The sequence below is a fragment of the Bombina bombina genome, chromosome 6, assembly GCF_027579735.1.
Source record: "Bombina bombina isolate aBomBom1 chromosome 6, aBomBom1.pri, whole genome shotgun sequence".
Classification (NCBI taxonomy): domain Eukaryota; kingdom Metazoa; phylum Chordata; class Amphibia; order Anura; family Bombinatoridae; genus Bombina; species Bombina bombina.
The window spans coordinates 152,980,357-153,000,528 of record NC_069504.1 but is presented as its reverse complement, the minus strand read 5'-3'; the positions used below and the strand labels follow the sequence as shown (position 1 = coordinate 153,000,528).

Genomic DNA, 20,172 nt, shown 5'->3' with positions numbered 1-20,172 from the left:
CTCAGTTCTACCCTCAAATATCTCTACAAGGCCAGATTCTAATTCCCTGCCTGGTCAGCTGCTTGCTCACGGACTGACCGACTTGTGCTTAGGATAGAATAATCCTTGGAATTTGGTCAGTCAGTGACATTTCAGGACTGAAGTAGAAAAATGCTGATCTAAAGTGTGTTACAGGGAAAATGCCATGTAAAGTGTCACATGTACCAGATATAGGGCAGCAGTGAAATATCACAAGGAAAACTTGCCACAATGAAATGTGCCACGTAATTATTCTATACCCAAGTATGCCACAATAAAATAAGCATGATTAGCTGCGTAATGAAGTTACATGCGGAAATGTGGTAACGTTAATGGACCACTAAATACAGTAGAAGGGCACAATGAAAAAAATATGCAATAGAACTTACTCTGCAGTAGCTTATTTTCTGACAAACGTATTTCTTCCCCATTTTCCAGCTCCCTGTATCATGTAACAGTCATAAGCCAATCACAGACTAGTATACACATTCTCTGAACTAGTGCACATGGCATGCTCAGTAGGAGCTGGTGCCTCAGAAAGTTTGCATGTAAACCAATTATGCAAAAATTGATAATGAAAGTAAATTGTTAAGTTTCTTAAAACTGTATGCTGTATCGTGAAAGTTTATTTTTGACTTCAGTGTCCCTTTAATATTCTCCCTTTTCTTTTGTCTAATGTGACACAATACAGAGAAAACACACACAAGTTTTTTTTTATTAGTTGCTTTCCTCATTATTTGTTACTCTAATATTTTATATCTGCTGGATTTTCATTTAATACAACTGGATTTTAAAACAAATCGGGGAAAGATTTCATTTGTCACATTCTGTGATATGCACGACTGCAGCCCCCTATTTATTTATTTTTCTGAACATTTGGAACTGGCAAGAAAAGCCTCCCTTAGGCCTGTGGTTAATGTGTTCTTCTGCTGTTATGTAAAACATGAATAAAATGTAAATAAAACCGGGAACTATAGAGGTTATTAAATAGCTGTTATGCTAGGAATTCTGTCTTCGTATTCATTTCTTGAGCGCCTAACTTAGAAAATGGGATTTTTCCTTTACTTCTGGCTGTGTAAGCTTCACAAGATCCCATTAATAATATTATTTATATATATTTCCCTTTGTGCTCAAACACAATTATTCATGGTCCAATGTTAAATACTGCTCTACAATTATTATTATTATTATTATTATTATTATATTTATTATTAGTAGTAGTAGTATTATTTATTTGATTAAATGCCAAGATGAGTGAAAAGATTATTTTACAAGGATCAATATTTACAGTTCCCTGGCTCGCTAGTATTTGTAAAGCTATAATATTTCAGCTCCTTTTTAAATATCTGTAATCCTCTTATTGGTATATGTGTTTGACATGTTGGGGTTTTTGTACCATTTAACTCGACTTTTCTTTATATTTGCAGCTATCTGGTTATGCCATTCATGGGCACTGATCTTGGCAAGATAATGAAGCGCGAGAAGCTGTCAGAAGACCGAATCCAGTTCCTAGTGTATCAGATTTTGAAAGGACTAAAGGTCTGTAGCATTGCATATTATTGGGTCACTTTTTTTTTTTTACGTTATAACTGCTTATATGGCAAACTACTGTACAAAAGTATTTTCCTCCAAGCAGAGCCTGTTACACATTTAAAAAATATATATCTAAACAGCATTGTTATGGCTTAAAAAGTCTGTCGGCAGCACAAGTCGAAACGTTATAACAAATTAACATAATTTTTTACTGCCGTTTAATTATCAATTATAAAACTCCACCCATCCGTTGCCTTATTTGTAGGTGCCAATCTAGGCTTTAGTTTGCTGACAACAAGGTTCGCCTTAGTCATAATATTTAGTATAAAGTACATTCTTTGCCAGGTGTTATCAGCTAATGCCAATTATGCACAAATATGTAGCAGGGTTAGTTCTGATAACTGGAAAATCCTCAATTTCACAGCTAAATTAAAGGGATAGTAAATCCATTTTTTTTTCTTTCATGATTTGGATAGAGCGTGCAATTTTATCCGATTTTCTTTAATTTTCTTCATTCTCTTGCTATCGTTATTTGAACAGGTAGGAATAAAAGCTTTGGAGCCTACTTATTTTTTGTTCAGTACTCTGGATAGGGCTTCATGATTGGTGCCTGCATTTAGCCATCCAATCAGCAAGCACAACCCAGGTTCTCAACCTAAAATGGGCCGGCTCCAAACCTTGTATTCCTGCTTTTCAAAAAAGATCGCAAAGAATGAAGAAAAATTCATAATAGTAAATTTAGAAAGCTGCTTTAAAATTGCACGCTCTATCCGAATCATGAAAGAAAAAATTTGGGTTTACTATCCCTTTAAGTGGCAAAAATAATAAAAATTTTCAACAATGAATTTAAAATATATAAGACTGATGGAATTTGAGCTAGTAAACACAGGAAGAACAAGTGCTCTAAGTCTTCTGTTAAATATACATTGTTCTGACCTTTTTAGTTGTTACAAAGCACAGGGCATCTTACCACATGTGTTAACCAAACACTCTGTGTGCCTGAACATATTTCTCTTGTTAAGTGTATCCAGTCCACGGATCATCCATTACTTGTGGGATATTCTCCTTCCCAACAGGAAGTTGCAAGAGGATCACCCACAGCAGAGCTGCTATATAGCTCCTCCCCTCACTGCCATATCCAGTCATTCTCTTGCAACTCTCGACTAAGATGGAGGTCGTAAGAGGACTGTGGTGTTTTATACTTAGTTTATTTCTTCAATCAAAAGTTTGTTATTTTTGAATGGTACCGGAGTGTACTGTTTATCTCAGGCAGTATTTAGAAGAAGAATCTGCCTGCGTTTTCTATGATCTTAGCAGAAGTAACTAAGATCCTTTGCTGTTCTCACATATTCTGAGGAGTGAGGTAACTTCAGAGGGGGAATAGCGTGCAGGCTTTCCTGTAATAAGGTATGTGCAGTTAAAATATTTTTATAGGGATGGAATTTGCTAGAAAATGCTGCTGATACCGAAGTAATGTAAGTAAAGCCTTAAATGCAGTGATAGCGACTGGTATCAGGCTTATTAATAGAGATACATACTCTTATAAAAGTGTATTTTAAAACGTTTGCTGGCATATTTAATCGTTTTTTACATATGTTTGGTGATAAAACTTATTGGGGCCTAGTTTTTTCCACATGGCTGACTTGAATTTTGCCTAGAAACAGTTCCCTGAGGCTTCCCACTGTTGTAATATGAGTGGGAGGGGCCTATATTGGCGTTTTTTTGCACAGCAAAAATTACAGACACAGACATCCAGCTTCTTCCTGCATGTTCCAGGACTTCTCTGAAGGGCTCAAAAGGCTTCAAACGTCGTATTGAGGGAGGTAAAAAGCCACAGTAGAGCTGTGGCAGTTGTTGTGACTGTTTAAAAAACGTTTTTGTCATTTGTTATTCCGTTTTTGGTATTAAGGGGTTAATCATCCATTTGCAAGTGGGTGCAATGCTCTGCTAACTTATTACATACACTGTAAAAATTTTGTTAGTGTAACTGCATTTTTGCACTATTATTTCAAAATTTGGGAAAATTTGTGTTTCTTAAAGGCGCAGTAACGTTTTTTATATTGCTTGTAAACTTGTTTTAAAGTGCTTTCCAAGCTTGCTAGTCTCATTGCTAGTCTGTTTAAACATGTCTGACACAGAGGAACCTACTTGTTCATTATGTTTGAAAGCCATGGTGGAGCCCCATAGGAGAATGTGTACTAAATGTATTGATTTCACCTTAAACCATAAAGATCAGTCTTTATCTATAAAAGAATTATCACCAGAGGGTTCTGTCGAGGGGGAAGTTATGCCGACTAACTCTCCCCACGTTTCAGACCCTTCGCCTCCCGCTCAGGGGACGCACGCTAATATGGCGCCAATTACATCAGGGACGCCCATAGCGATTACCTTGCAGGACATGGCTGCAATCATGAATAATACCCTGTCAGAGGTATTATCTGGATTGCCTGAATTAAGAGGCAAGCACGATAGCTCTGGGGTTAGCAGAGATACAGAGCGCGCAAATGCTGTTAGCCATGTCTGATACTGCGTCACAGTATGCAGAACATGAGGACGGAGAGCTTCATTCTGTGGGTGACATCTCTGACTCGGGGAAACCTGATTCAGAGATTTCTAATTTTAAATTTAAGCTTGAGAACCTCTGTGTATTGCTTGGGGAGGTATTAGCTGCTCTGAATGACTGTAACACAGTTGCAATTCCAGAGAAATTGTGTAGGCTGGATAGATACTATGTGGTGCCGGTGTGTACTGACGTTTTTCCTATACCTAAAAGGCTTACAGAAATTATTAGCAAGGAGTGGGATAGACCCGGTGTGCCCTTTTCCCCACCTCCTATATTTAGAAAAATGTTTCCAATAGACGCCACTACACGGGACTTATGGCAGACGGTCCCTAAGGTGGAGGGAGCAGTTTCTACTTTAGCAAAGCGTACCAGTATCCCGGTTGAGGACAGTTGTGCTTTTTCAGATCCAACGGATAAAAAACTGGAAGGTTACCTTAAGAAAATGTTTATTCAACAAGGTTTTATTTTACAGCCCCTTGCATGCATTGCGCCTGTCACTGCTGCGGCGGCATTCTGGTTTGAGGCCCTGGAAGAGGCCATCCAAACAGCTCCATTGAATGAAATTATTGACAAGCTTAGAACGCTTAAGCTAGCTAACTCATTTTGTTTCTGATGCCATTGTTCATTTGACTAAACTAACGGCTAAGAATTCCAGATTCTCCATCCAGGCGCGTAGGGCGCTATGGCTTAAATCCTGGTCAGCTGACGTGACTTCAAAGTCTAAATTACTCAACATTCCTTTCAAGGTGCAGACCTTATTCGGGCCTGGCTTGAAGGAAATTATTGCTGACATTACTGGAGGCAAGGGTCATGACGGGGCCAAATCAAAGGCCAAACAGTCTAATTTTCGTGCCTTTTGAAATTTCAAGGCAGGAGCAGCATCAACTTCCTCCGCTTTAAAACAAGAGGGAACTGTTGCTCATTCCAGACAGGCCTGGAAACCTAACCAGTCCTGGAACAAGGGCAAGCAGGCCAGAAAGCCTGCTGCTGCCCCCAAGACAGCATGAAGGAATGGCCCCCTATCCGGAAACGGATCTAATGGGGGGCAGACTTTCTCTCTTCGCCCAGGCGTGGGCAAGAGATGTTCAGGATCCCTGGGCATTGGAGATCATATATCAGGGATATCTTCTGGACTTCAAAGCTTCTCCTCCAAAAGGGAGATTTCATCTTTCAAGGTTATCAGCAAACCAGATAAAGAAAGAGGTATTCCTAAGCTGTGTGCAAGACCTCCTAGTAATGGGAGTGATCCATCCAGTTCCGCGGACGGAACAAGGACAGGGATTTTATTCAAATCTGTTTGTGGTTCCCAAGAAAGAGGGAACCTTCAGACCAATCTTGGATCTAAAGATCTTAAACAAATTCCTCAGAGTTCCATCATTCAAAATGGAAACTATTCGGACCATCCTACCCATGATCCAAGCGGGTCAGTACATGACCACAGTGGACTTAAAGGATGCCTACCTTCACATACTGATTCACAAAGATCGTCATCGGTTCCTAAGGTTTGCCTTTCTAGACAGTCATTACCAATTTGTAGCTCTTCCCTTCGGGTTAGCCACTGCCCCGAGAATTTTTACAAAGGTTCTGGGCTCACTTCTGGCGGTTCTAAGACCGCGAGGTATAGCGGTGGCTCCGTATCTAGACGACATCCTGATACAGGCGTCAAGCTTTCAAATTGCCAAGTCTCATACAGAGATAGTTCTGGCATTTCTGAGGTCGCATGGGTGGAAAGTGAACGTGGAAAAGAGTTCTCTATCACCACTCGCAAGAGTCTCCTTCCTAGGGACTCTTATAGATTCTGTAGAGATGAAAATTTATCTGACTGAGTCCAGGTTATCAAAACTTCTAAATGCTTGCCGTGTCCTTCATTCCATTCCACGCCCGTCAGTGGCTCAGTTCATGCAAGTAATCGGCTTAATGGTAGCGGCAATGGACATAGTGCCATTTGCGCGCCTGCATCTCAGACCGCTGCAATTATGCATGCTAAGTCAGTGGAATGGGGATTACTCAGATTTGTCCCCTCTACTAAATCTGGATCAAGAGACCAGAGATTCTCTTCTCTGGTGGCTTTCTCGGGTCCATCTGTCCAAGGGTATGACCTTTCGCAGGCCAGATTAGACGATTGTAACAACAGATGCCAGCCTTCTAGGTTGGGGCGCAGTCTGGAACTCCCTGAAGGCTCAGGGATCGTGGACTCAGGAGGAGAAACTCCTCCCAATAAATATTCTGGAGTTAAGAGCAATATTCAATGCTCTTCTAGCTTGGCCTCAGTTAGCAACACTGAGGTTCATCAGATTTCAGTCGGACATCACGACTGTGGCTTACATCAACCATCAAGGGGGAACCAGGAGTTCCCTAGCGATGTTAGAAGTCTCAAAGATAATTCACTGGGCAGAGTCTCACTCTTGCCACCTGTCAGCGATCCACATCCCAGGCGTAGAGAACTGGGAGGCGGATTTTCTAAGTCGTCAGACTTTTCATCCGGGGGAGTGGGAACTCCATCCGGAGGTGTTTGCTCAACTGGTCCATCGTTGGGGAAAACCAGAACTGGATCTCATGGCGTCTCGCCAGAACGCCAAGCTTCCTTGTTACGGATCCAGGTCCAGGGACCCGGGAGCAACGCTGATAGATGCTCTAGCAGCTCCTTGGTTCTTCAACCTGGCCTATGTGTTTCCATCGTTTCCTCTGCTCCCTCGACTGATTGCCAAAATCAAGCAGGAGAGAGCATCGGTGATTCTGATAGCCACGCAGGACCTGGTATGCAGACCTAGTGGACATGTCATCTCTTCCACCATGGACTCTGCCTCTGAGGCAGGACCTTCTAATACAAGGTCCTTTCAATCATCCAAATCTAATTTCTCTGAGACTGACTGCATGGAGATTGAACGCTTGATTCTATCAAGGCATTGATACCTTAATACAGGCTCGGAAGCCTGTCACCAGGAAAATCTACCATAAGATATGGCGTAAATATCTTTATTGGTGTGAATCCAAGATTTACTCATGGAGTAAGGTTAGGATTCCTAGGATATTGTCCTTTCTCCAAGAGGGTTTGGACAAAGGCTTATCAGATAGTTCTTTAAAAGGACAGATCTCTGCTCTGTCTATTCTTTTGCACAAGCGTCTGGCAGAAGTTCCAGACGTCCAGGCATTTTGTCAGGCTTTGGTTAGGATTAAGCCTGTGTTTAAAACTGTTGCTCCCCCGTGGAGCTTAAACTTGGTTCTTAAAGTTCTTCAATGAGTTCCGTTTGAACCCCTTCATTCCGTTGATATTAAACTTTTATCTTGGAAAGTTCTGTTTTTGATGGCTATTTCCTCGGCTTGAAGAGTCTCTGAGTTATCTGCCTTACGTTGTGATTCTCCTTATCTGATTTTTCATTCAGACAAGGTAGTTCTGCGTACCAAACCTGAGTTTTTACCTAAGGTGGTTTCTAACAGGAATATCAATCAAGAGATTGTTGTTCCATCATTGTGTCCTAATCCTTCTTCAAAGAAGGAACGTCTTTTGCATAATCTGGATGTAGTCCGTGCCTTGAAGTTTTACTTACAGGCTACTAAAGATTTTCGTCAAACATCTGCCCTGTTTGTCGTTTACTCTGGACAGAGGAGAGGTCAAAAAGCTTCGACAACCTCTCTCTCCTTTTGGCTTCGGAGCATAATACGCTTAGCCTATGAGACTGCTGGACAGCAGCCCCCTGAAAGGATTACAGCTCATTCTACTAGAGCTGTGGCTTCCACCTGGGCCTTTAAAAATGAGGCCTCTGTTGAACAGATTTGCAAGGCTGCGACTTGGTCTTCGCTTCACACCTTTTCAAAATTTTACAAATTTGACACTTTTGCTTCTTCGGAGGCTGTTTTTGGGAGAAAGGTTCTACAGGCAGTGGTTCCTTCCGTTTAAGTTCCTGCCTTGTCCCTCCCATCATCCGTGTACTTTAGCTTTGGTATTGGTATCCCACAAGTAATGGATGATCCGTGGACTGGATACACTTAACAAGAGAAAACATAATTTATGCTTACCTGATAAATTTATTTCTCTTGTAGTGTATCCAGTCCACGGCCCGCCCTGTCCTTTTTAAGGCAGGTCTAAATTTTAAACTACAGTCACCACTGCACCCTATGGTTTCTCCTTTCTCGTCTTGTTTCGGTCGAATGACTGGATATGGCAGTGAGGGGAGGAGCTATATAGCAGCTCTGCTGTGGGTGATCCTCTTGCAACTTCCTGTTGGGAAGGAGAATATCCCACAAGTAAGCATAAATTATGTTTTTAATCATTTTAAAATTATCAGAAAATAGTGATGTTGTTTGCTCTGCAGTAGCTGACACAGGAATTATTCACTAGTACGTTTAAAGGGCAGTGTGAAGTGCTGGAGGCAATAGTGCGTTTGGCACTTTAAAATGGTGCACGCATTATACTAGGATAATGTATCCTTAAAGGGACTTTGTACTGTAAAATTGTCTCCAATATATTTTTCCAGTGAACCATGTTACTTTCTGGTTTGTATTATATTATTATTGGTTATAGAATACTGCGGTACTGGCTGTAGAAAAGTGTGCGGAAACGCTAAACAATAGCAGAACTCAACCTACCCGTGTGTGTTTCTGTAGCATTTCTATTATAATTAGCTGCTTACCTTAGTGCATTGTCTCTTTAGGAAAATTTTTTTTTAACCCTTTAACAAAAGCCAATTTTCCATGTACGTTGGCTGTCTAGTAATTACAGGGCTACGCTTTTGGCACCCGCACTCTTGCAGATAGGCTATATATACATGGGATGTCACTGCCATTAAGGGGTTAAACCTGTATACATGTGTGCTTCTAACCTGTGTGTTTAACACGTAAAAGAAAAACCTGAAAGAATGTTCAGTTACTCATGTGCCTCAATTGATTTACTGTAAATATTTATAGGGAGCACCCAGTGTATAGTTTACACTCTTCTGTACTGATTCTTCATCAAAACAACTTTAGATATATAGTCTCTTAGGGCATTTTACAGTTTGAAATGGTTTAAGCTTTAATATCTGTTCTGTTTCATTTATCTGTCTCATTTTAGTGTGCACTATACAGAGCAGGAGATATATGAGCCAGTAATGGATATAAGCCCCCATGCTCTCCTACAGTCTAAATAAAGACATTGTCTGCTGTCTTAAAAGGGTATGAAACCCAAATGTTTTCTTTCATGATTAAGATAGAGCATTCCATTTTAAGCAACTTTCTAATTTACTCCTGTTATCAAGGTTTCTTCGGTCTCTTGGTATCTTTATTTGAAAAGCAAGAAAGTAAGCTTAGGAGCCGGCCCATTTTTGGGTCAACACTTAAGTAGTGCTTGCTTATTGGTGGCTAAATGTAAATGCAAGGGCTACCCACAAATGGGCCTGCTCCTAAGCTTACATTCCTGCTTTTTCAAATAGATACCAAGAGCAAATTGATCAGAGTAAATGAGAAAGCTGCTTAAAATTCCATGCTCCATTTGAATCATGAAAGATTTTTTTTTTAATTTCCCTTTAATGATTAAGGTAAATTTAGGTTTTACATGGGAATTATTACCTAGTTGATAGGCCATGTGCCACCAAATTTTGGTAGTTTTAAAAATAAATAAATAAATAAATAAATAAATAAAATGTATATCTCTATCTCTCTCAAATTGAATTTTTTTTTTATCTACAAAATTCAGTGCACTATTATATATTTTTATAAAAACATTTTCAAGCCTAATATTTATTTAACATTGGTTTATTTTGCTGCAAACGCTAACCTAAAGTGACACCAATCGTTCACCAGAAATATCACAATGATTAAGTTCCGTGGGCCATTGGGTTAACATGATTGGTTATGGTTTTGTAGTGTGATGGTCTTGACAATAAATATTAAGCGCTATAAATTTCTTCATTTTTTGTTGCGTCTTACTATAAAACTATATCTTGTAATGAATAGAAAGGGAAAGGAAATTCAAATTTTAATCTTGTATGATTCAGATAGCATGTCATTCAAAGACACTTTTAAATTCTCTTCTATTTTCAAATGTGGTTCGTTCTCTTAATGTCCCTTTGTTGAAAAAGAATATATATATATATATATATATATATATATCTCATGTCCATTGTCCAGTTTAACTCCAGGTAGAGAATAAACAGATGCTGCACTCATTGGCACTCAAATGATCAGGATCGTTTTCTGGGGAACTATAACACACCCATTGAGAATGGTACCAGGGGGGTACTGAAACGTTTGGGGGTATTTGTGTTTTTTGGATGTACTTTTGAATCGTGAATTAAAGGATTTTTTCTACTAAGACCGGTGAGTGCAGCATCTGTTTATTCTCTACCTGGAGTTAAACTGGACATGATGATATTTATTTATATGCAGTTATATTTGTCTTATGGAGTGCACCTACCAATTGATTGTGATAGATAGATAGATAGATAGATAGATAGATAGATAGATAGATAGATATATATATATATATATATATATATATATATATATATATATATATATATATATCTATCTATCTATCTATGTATCCAAAACACCAGAACTCGCCCACAGAGGAAAAATGCCTGGGTGCAAATTTGTAAAAGATATGCAGCCAAAAGAAAATGCACTCTCAGGACTTTCATGAACAAGTTACTTTTATTTCTGTAACGTTTTCGGAGGTCTTGCCTCCTTCATCAGCAACGCTGATCAATGCTGATGAAGGAGGCAAGACCTCCGAAAACGTTACAGAAATAAAAGTAACTTGTTCATGAAAGTCCTGAGAGTGCATTTTCTTTTGGATATATATTACACGCAGTTCTCTACAACCATATACATCTTCAATAGAAATTTGCCAAGTTCTAATAAACTTTAAAGGGACAGTATACACTCGTTTTCATATAACTGCATGTAATAGACACTACTATAAAGAACAAGATGCCCAGATACTGATATAAAAATCCATGATAAAACGGTTTAAAAACTTACTTAGAAGCTTTCTGTTTAGCTATGTTGAAAAGTGAGCTGGAAAGCCCACTGCAAGTGGGAAATAAGAACCTCCCCCTTCTTTTGCATATGAAAAGACCCTTTACACAAACAGGAGCAAGCTGGAGAAAGTAGCTGACGGTATTCTCATAAAACTTTGGGGCTTGGTTAGGAGACTGAAAATCAGAGCAATGTTATTTAAAAATAAGCAAAACTATACAATTAAAAAAAAAAAAAAAAAAAAAAAAACTTTATGGGCTATATAAATAAATAAATCATCTACAAAACATATATGCAAATAAAAAATAAGTGTATAATGTCCTTTTTAAGAACTACCTCTCTACACTTTTTCACTATGTCACTTTATCTACCGCATTTTCAGAGCTTTTTTTTTTTTTTCCTTATTGCAGTTGCCCTATCTGTAGTACACTGTTTGCATTTTCTGAATCTGCACCAGGGTTAATCCTTTTATTTTTTTTGTAGCTTTTTTTTTCTCTCTCTTGTTTAATGAATCCTATTCATTTTATTAGTTATAATGGCTTGAAATGGCTAATTAACAAAATAAATAATTGCTACTTTGTTTTGCACAGACTATAAATGTTGCGGTGTAATCTGTGCCCTGGATAAAGAAGTGTGTTTCATGAGCTAAATGCAGTGTTTGTTGTGTTTCCCATTCATTCTGTACACTGGTTCCTCTGTTTCATAACTGAAGCTTCCCAGAGCAGTTAAGATATACTGCAGACAAGCCATAAATAAGCCAGCGGCTGTGTGTGGGCCTTACAAATAGAGGTTATTATACTAAGGGCTAGATTTATCATAGCTGAGGTGTACAGGGGCACGTATACGCGCCCCTGTATGCCCCAGTCGCCTGTGGCGGGGCGAAATTACCCATAGGTAATCAACATTGCACGCGATCGCAATTTTGTGCTCGCGTGCAATCCCGCCCCCTGCCCGCGCACAGCCAATCACGCGCGGGCAGGAGCTGTCAATCTCCTTGGTCTGACTCGACCAAGGAGGTTGAATTTCGGCACCTTAGGGGTGACGAAGAGCGTAGGGAAGCAGCGGTCTGGTGACTGCTGCTTGATAAATCACGGCGAGCAAGTTCTTGTGAGAACTTGCTGCCGTAGGGGCTTGATAAATCTAGCCCTAAGAACTGGACAGTAGCCTTTAACTTGACTTTTATTTGTATATTTCTGCTGCTTCAATTGTTTATGTTCAAGGATGGGCAAAAACCTCTAAAACAGTAGCCAGTTACCAATTGTATTTGCCAGGAAGAAGGTCCATTCATACAAAATTATTGTACACTTAAAAAAAAAACAAAAAAAAAAACTGTTTGTGATTTAAATAGAGCAGATCATTTTAAACAACTTTTTCAATTTGCTTAGTTCTCTTTGTATACTTTGTTGAATAGTAAAGCTAGGCTGGCTGGTTGGAGCTTGGTAGTGTAAATGTATATGTAGCATTGTTGCAACTATGTATAACATTCCTATAAACATTGTTGCAATCACTGCTGCCAGATGGCTAAAGGCACGTGCTCATGAGCTCACTATTTAACAAAGAATAGCAAGAGAACTAAAGACAATTGGTAATAGAAGTAAAATGGAAACTTGTTTGTAATACCATGTTCTACACAATTCATTTAAAGGAACATTCCAGCCAAAATTGGTATCCACATGGATGTATTTCAGTTTTGAATAGAAGTATTTTTGTAATATACATGTATTTGCAAAAATGCTTCTTATAAAAGATATAGCTGTTTTAAAAGTGTATTTAAGTATGCACCGTCCCCAGCATTTTAAATACAGCACTAGCTCAGAGAGTCTAAGGTGCTTGTATTATCTGGTAATGACTCAATTTGTTAATTGCTGACATGATACAAGCCCCACTTGTGATTGGAGCAGCTGCAGTATTTAAAATGCTGCAGCACTGAATATCTAGCTATGCTTCACATGCAGAGAAAAATGCTAACACTAAAACAGTGATAACTTTTACTAGAGGCTTTTTTTGTCAGTACATGTATATTGCAACTATGTTTATATTCATAGATGGAATTCATCTATGTGCATTTAAATTTTGACCTGAATGTCCCTTTAAGTTAAGTTTTGACTTTACAGTCCCTTTAAGGGAAAACTATACTTTAAAAAAAATATATAAAAAAATCTATCCTCCGTATGATAGAGCAGTATCTCAACATGCTGAATTTCTCTCTTTTGCATGAAAAATGTAAAGTAGTAGCTGTGTAAAATTGAATTGACTAATAAAGCTGTATCAGCTGTGTTCCTGCTAATAATAATGCATATTCTCTGATAGGAACTTTCTGTTAATGCTCATTGTTTGCTCTGTACTTCCTGTGCGCTATAAGTCATGAAACATTTGTCGGAAGTTTGCAACTGGTTCCGGTATGTTTCATTTATATTTAATGTCAACCAATGCTGCTCATTTAAATGGATGATAGGACATTAATTGAGTACAGCGTCTCTTTAAATGAAAGGAACTTGTTACCCATATGCTATCTGTAAAAAGCTGACTAGAAAATATCACATGAGCATCTCTGGTAAATTGAAGACATTGTTTGAGGTAAAATCTCTTCCCTTTTTTTACATAAAGTGCTGTATGAGCAGTTTTCATTCCTTTCATTCACTCCTTTTTACTGTCATCTACATGGCTAAAAATCTTGTGGGATTTCATCATAATCTTGTGAGATTTTGTAGTAAACCTCCTTAAATTTAGGAGGAAATAAAGTGATTGTGCCCGACGAATGCTCCCTTGTAAGTCCCGGGGCAAATGCCCTGATTTGATGCTTAAAGTTCCTTAAAGTGATGGTAAATTTATCCAATCCAAATCCTGACAAATGATTTCACATACTATGCAAGCTTCAGTCGCTATATATTTTTTGAAATCTAATCGTTCATTATTTATAAATCAACTTACTTTATAATATACACCATCATTGACACGCTCCGCCCCCATTCAACTTCCTTGTTCTATATGTGCGTTCTTGATTTCTGTAATTTATTCATGACGCTGTGCTTTTGTGTCAGCGCATGCTCTATTCAAATAATATAGATTGTCCGTAGATCATCTGTATTGCAAGCTCTGTGGGCATCATCCGCGACTTTAATAATGATAATGCGCATGCGTTCAACTAATGCTAATGTTCACAATGATGTTGGGAACGCTTGCGCAGAAGATTGTTTGTTTGGTTTTTTGTTTGTTTTTCTTCAACAAACATGCCAAAATGCCAGAAATTTGATTGGCTGAAGGAAAACTAGCAGGAAAAAAAATCCTATAAGTGTCAGGGCTGCCGGAGCGATCATTAGAACAGTAGTGGTTAGAAAAGGAAATACCGAATTTAGAATGCAAAAGTACGTTTTTCATGAATTAAACTAATTTTTTTTTTATTTTACATCAGATTTTATTGAGCACTCCGTCTGAGTTTACCATCACTTTAACGATGTGGCCTGGCTACTAAGGAAATATTGAGCTAAAATATTTTATTTTTTTACTTGGAGATGCTGCAGTACTTTCAAGTGATTCAGAATTTGGGTAAAGTCCTGTTAAAGGGACATTATACACTAGGTTTTTCTTTGCATAAATGTTTTGTAGTAGATCCATTTATATAGCTCATACAGTTTTAAAAAAAATGAAGGAAAAAAAGTATTATTTTGCTTATTTTTAAATAACATTGCACTGATTTTCAGACTCCTAACCAAGCCCCAATGTTTTAGGAGAATACCTTCAGCTACCTTCTCCAGCTTGCTCCTGTTTGGGTAAAGAGTCTTTCCATATGCAGAGGAAGGGGGAGGGGAGAGTGTCTGCTTTTGTTTTTTGGCTATAGAACCACTTTTATTGGGTTTTTCAACAGTGCTAAACTGGGAGCTTCTAAGTAAGTTTTTTTGTTTTTTTATATTGGATTTTTAGATCAGTATTTGTGGTGTATACTGTCTCTTTAAGGCTTGAGAAATCCTGATGTAAAGGAACAAATACAAAATTTAGTGACTGTAGCTACATTATATTTGTAGATCTCCAGAAATAGCTTGTTGAGTTCTGTAGGACTGACAAGTTTTGCACGCTAGATCGTGTTAAAACAATACAATAACATTTTTAAGTTGAAAAGTAAATTATTCAATATTTCTTGTGTGCCTGCTCCAGCTGTGAGTGGGAAAATGTTTAATGTATACCTGGGTTTTGATTAATTTAAAACTAAAATCAGCTGACCAGAGTAACTTGTAAAAAAAACCAACAACCTAAAAACAAACACACACAGTCAATCGGTATCATAAATGCTGAACTCAACATTCCAATTTACTTCTAAGATCTAATTTGCTTCATTCTTTAGATATCCTTTATTGAAGAAATAGCAATGCACAGGGAAGAGCCAATCATACGAGACCTCTATGTGCAGCCACCAATCAGCTGCTACTGACCCTATCTAGATATGCTTTTCAACAAAGGATATCGAGACAATGAACCAAATTAGAGAATAGAAGTACAAAGTTGTTTAAAATTTGTATTCTCTATCTGAATCATGAAAGAAAACATTTGGGTTTCATGTCCCTTTAAATTTCCTCTACAATGTGATGTGGTAAATGAGGAAATTTTGAGGTATTTTACATGTACAGCTTTTTACATGTGCAGCATCACTTCCAAGTGATTTAGAATTTCAGTAACGTCCCTTTTAATGAGTTGTTGCTTACAATATCAGCAGGGCTCTTACTCTGCTCTTTTTTTTGTTTTGTTTGTTTTTCTTCAGCCAGTATGTTTTGTGTACGTACGTGTGTGTGTGTGTGCATGCGTGCGTGTGCGGTGGGGATTTAGAAATGCATAATATTTACTCATAAGTGCTGACAGAAAAAAGCAGAACATACATAATAGGTGTTGAATACTCATTCATTAGTGTATCAGTTGATGCTGCATCTGGCAGTCCTACACAAACACATTTGTTAGAAAAGACAGAGAGAATATTTTTAGTACATTTCTTTAAAACGTTTCTTAGGAAAAGGATTGCTTGGTTTATTTGTAAATTGAATAAGTAACTATTGAAAATATAATAAAAAAGGCTGTTTATAGATGTATCTGTAAACAAATTTCCCCATATCTAAATATACAACTAAATACACTGAAATGCGTTAAAATATGTTAACCTCTTCATGCCCGGGGCAAGGGCTTAACGTTGGAACGAAGTTCCGATGTAAAAACTTTCTTGGAAAAATTAAATCACGCGATTGTCAATGTGATCACGGGATTTCAAGGCCAGAATCTGAACATGGGGGACTTCCTACAATGCTCTGTGTTAAAGTCCAACGTTTTTAGGACGACATCGAGCATCCTAAGGGTGTGAACGGTTTAAAGGGTCATTGCTTATGATGGGCATGAATAGTGTGAGGCTACCTAGATATGCTTTTTAACAAAGGATACCAAGAGAACAAATCAAATTGGACAACAGAAGTAAAATGGAAAGTTGTTTAAGATTGCATGCTCTATCCGAATTATGAAAATGTAATTTTGACTTTGTCCCTTTTTAAGTTGAGACATTGTCACAAATTGCAGGATGGCTGGGAGCTTTTCATAAATAATTTTAAAAATGTTTAGGGACATGAATGGCAAAATGTATATTTTGTGGTTTAGACAAATCATTTAATTTTAAGAGACTATTCAATTTACTTCAGTTATCAAATGTATTTATTTCTTTTGTACTCCTATGTTGAAAAGCATACCTAGGTAGGCTCAGGAGCAACAATGCTATACTGGCTTATGACTGGTGGCTACACATGTTACTTGTCATCGGTTCACCCAATGTGTTCAACTTAGGGCTAGATTTATTAAAGCCCTACAGCTGCAAGTTCTCATAAGAACTTGCTCGCCGTATTTATCAAGCAGCGGTCACCAGACCGCCGCTTCCCTAACCTATTTGTTACCTCTAAGGTGGCGAAATTCAATCTCCTTGGTCTAGTCAGACCAAGGAGATTGACAGCTCCTGCCCGCGCTTGATTGGCTGTGCGCGGGCAGGTGGCGGGATTGCACGCAAGCGCAAAATTGCACTCGTGTACAATAGCGAATACCTGCGGGTAATTTCGTCCCGCCACAGGCGAGCTGAGGCGTACAGGGGCGCGTATACACGCCCCTGTACGCCTCAGCTTTAATAAATCTAGCCCTTAGTCCCAGTGCTGTTCTAGAGTTGATTTCCTAATATTCCAGGTATTAAGGGGCCATATAGTCCTAAAATAGCATGCTGTAATCTGTCAGACCATGTGATTTTAGGACTATCGACCCTGCGTAACTGTGTGCTTAACCCCCGCAAAGGGGTTCAACACACAGTAGATATGCCATTCGACACCCGCAGAGCACTGCTGATCCTGAGTGGAACCATGGAGGTTTTTTTGGTCACACTGGTGAGGATACATTCACCCCCCCACCGATTACATTACTTAGCATTCCATTGCTAATGAATTTTCAAAAAAAGTGTATATCAGGAGCACCAGAGTAGTGAGTAAAAATTAAACTTTATTGGAATTCAAAAGGGTAACATTACCCCAGGGTAAGAAAACACACAAAGTGAAAAATAGTAAAACAGATGAACAAAAGAGTCTTTTGTTCATCTGTTTTACTATTTTTTTTTTGTCCCCCTTTTTATTTTGTCATTCAATTGCTACTCTTTGACAAACTGTTACTATTTTATCTTTAATTATAGAGAAAATAATACCCTATTTGGGAGTTTGTGTGTGGGTATGCATGCCTGTATGTGCGTATGTCTGTCTATCTGTGCATGTGTGTGAATGTATGTGCGTGTGAGTATGTGTAAGGGTTTGTGTGTATATGTGTGTATGTTTTGTAGTGTGTGTATGTATGTATAGATCTGTCTGTATATGTGTGTATCTGTACTATGTATGTATGTGTGTGCATGTTTGTAGTGTGTGTATGTATGTATAGATCTGTCTGTATATGTGTGTATCTGTACTATGTATGTATGTGTGTGCATGTTTGTAGTCTGTGTATGTTTGTCCATTTAAGACAAAATGGTGAAGTAAAACCTTGCTGTGTTTAGAGTTCAGCCCAAAGGCAGGATCCATTAGTTTAAACAAAAGGGGGGTTGTGCCGCAGAGTAAATTTTAAGTGACCCAGACAGCTGGTATAGTTTTAGCCACTGTACTTGTAAAAGTATTTTATGTGACAGACTAATCTTCTGTATACGTTTTTTTGTTACATTTGTCTTTAGCCTTTATATAGTTTATTGAATATCTTTTATAGAGTGATGTGACAGATTTCCAGAATTTAGCGACAAGAACTCAGATTTTTTTTTTTGTTCTCTATATTCTTTGAATACTATACACTTTACCCGATTAGCCTTTTAGAAATAGTTATGTAATGCTTCAATGTCATGTTGAATAGTTACATTCTAACTTTTCAATAATGAATCACTGCCAGAGAAAAGCGTTTCATGTCATACCAAGGTTATATTTTGCAGCATATTCCAGATTTTATTTTTCAGTTGTGTCTTTACAACTGCTAATAATAATAAGCCATTACTTTTAACTCTTCATTACAGATGACATTTTATAGAATTGTTTGTTCTCTTGCATTAAATAATGCTAATTGGTCAATGCAATCTGTTATTAATAAAAAAAACTTAGGGAGCCAACCACATTCCTAGGTTTGGTTGAGGCAAGTTTTAGGAATCTTTAGTCGTCTCTAACATTCACGTTCCTGTTCCCACATGCTCCATCTGTACACGCAAGCAAAGAATTTATACAACTGCTGAGAATTTCACAATTCCAGTGCCTTGCACACAGTTCAGGGATCCCTGTATTTATTTGTTGCAATCTGTTCCGACTTCCGTTAAAGGAAAACTAACAAGTTAAAACCCAATTTATTTTCTCAGTGTAGCCAGTTTTTTGCTTTCTACTAGGCTCCTCCTCCTTTTTTTGAGAAAACCATGCTTAAACAATGTTACATGTATCTTATATATTTGTTCTGTTGTTCTGTGTGAGGTGATCCAAGCTTTTCTTAAAGTGAATGTAAATTTTGATGCTAAAGTGCCGGTTTTTAAAATTTTTATTAAAAACAGGGGCACTTTAATACATCAAAATTTACATTTCACTTGTGTTGTGAAAAAAAACATACCTTTTTAATCTTGACAGCAGCTCCAGCTTCCTCCACCCGTCGCAAAGCCTCTTCCTGTGTCTAAAATGAGGATTCCAATCACAGCATTGAATCAGACACTGATTCCCCCGGGGGGGGGAAGCTGTGATTGGAGGATGACCGATCCATCATTTCTGACATTAGAAATGGCTTGCGACGACCGGAGGTGTCCTTGTGGTATTTGTGTGTCTCCTAGGGAATAAACTTATTTAGGCAGCACCAAGCTATTCATTATACATGGATAATGGTCTTTTTTTACCAAGAGTGCTTATGTTTTCTTAATCTCTAGCTATAGGTTTCATTCCCAGTCACTTTATCAAGTGTATGTATCTATTTATCTATTTATTTATTTATGTATTTATATATATACAGGGAGTGCAGAATTATTAGGCAAGTTGTATTTTTGAGGATTAATTTTATTATTGAACAACAACCATGTTCTCAATGAACCCAAAAAACTCATTAATATCAAAGCTGAATAGTTTTGGAAGTAGTTTTTAGTTTGTTTTTAGTTATAGCTATTTTAGGGGGATATCTGTTTGTGCAGGTGACTATTACTGTGCATAATTATTAGGCAACTTAACAAAAAAACAAATATATACCCATTTCAATTATTTATTTTTACCAGTGAAACCAATATAACATCTCAACATTCACAAATATACATTTCTGACATTCAAAAACAAAACAAATCAGTGACCAATATAGCCACCTTTCTTTGCAAGGACACTCAAAAGCCTGCCATCCATGGATTCTGTCAGTGTTTTGATCTGTTCACCATCAACATTGCGTGCAGCAGCAACCACAGCCTCCCAGACACTGTTCAGAGAGGTGTACTGTTTTCCCTCCTTGTAAATCTCACATTTGATGATGGACCACAGGTTCTCAATGGGGTTCAGATCAGGTGAACAAGGAGGCCATGTCATTAGATTTTCTTCTTTTATACCCTTTCTTGCCAGCCA

The 20,172-nt window shown here is 38.0% G+C and overlaps 1 protein-coding gene across 1 annotated transcript in view; it reads left to right on the top strand.

The window, feature by feature from the left end:
* The window catches only part of MAPK12 (mitogen-activated protein kinase 12), a 170,198-nt gene that overhangs the window by 49,377 nt on the left and 100,649 nt on the right, over positions 1 to 20,172 (top strand). The window contains exon 4 of the mRNA XM_053716642.1: positions 1,446 to 1,557. Coding sequence (XP_053572617.1) covers positions 1,446 to 1,557 — 112 coding nt within the window. The remainder of the gene's footprint in view (positions 1 to 1,445; positions 1,558 to 20,172) is intronic.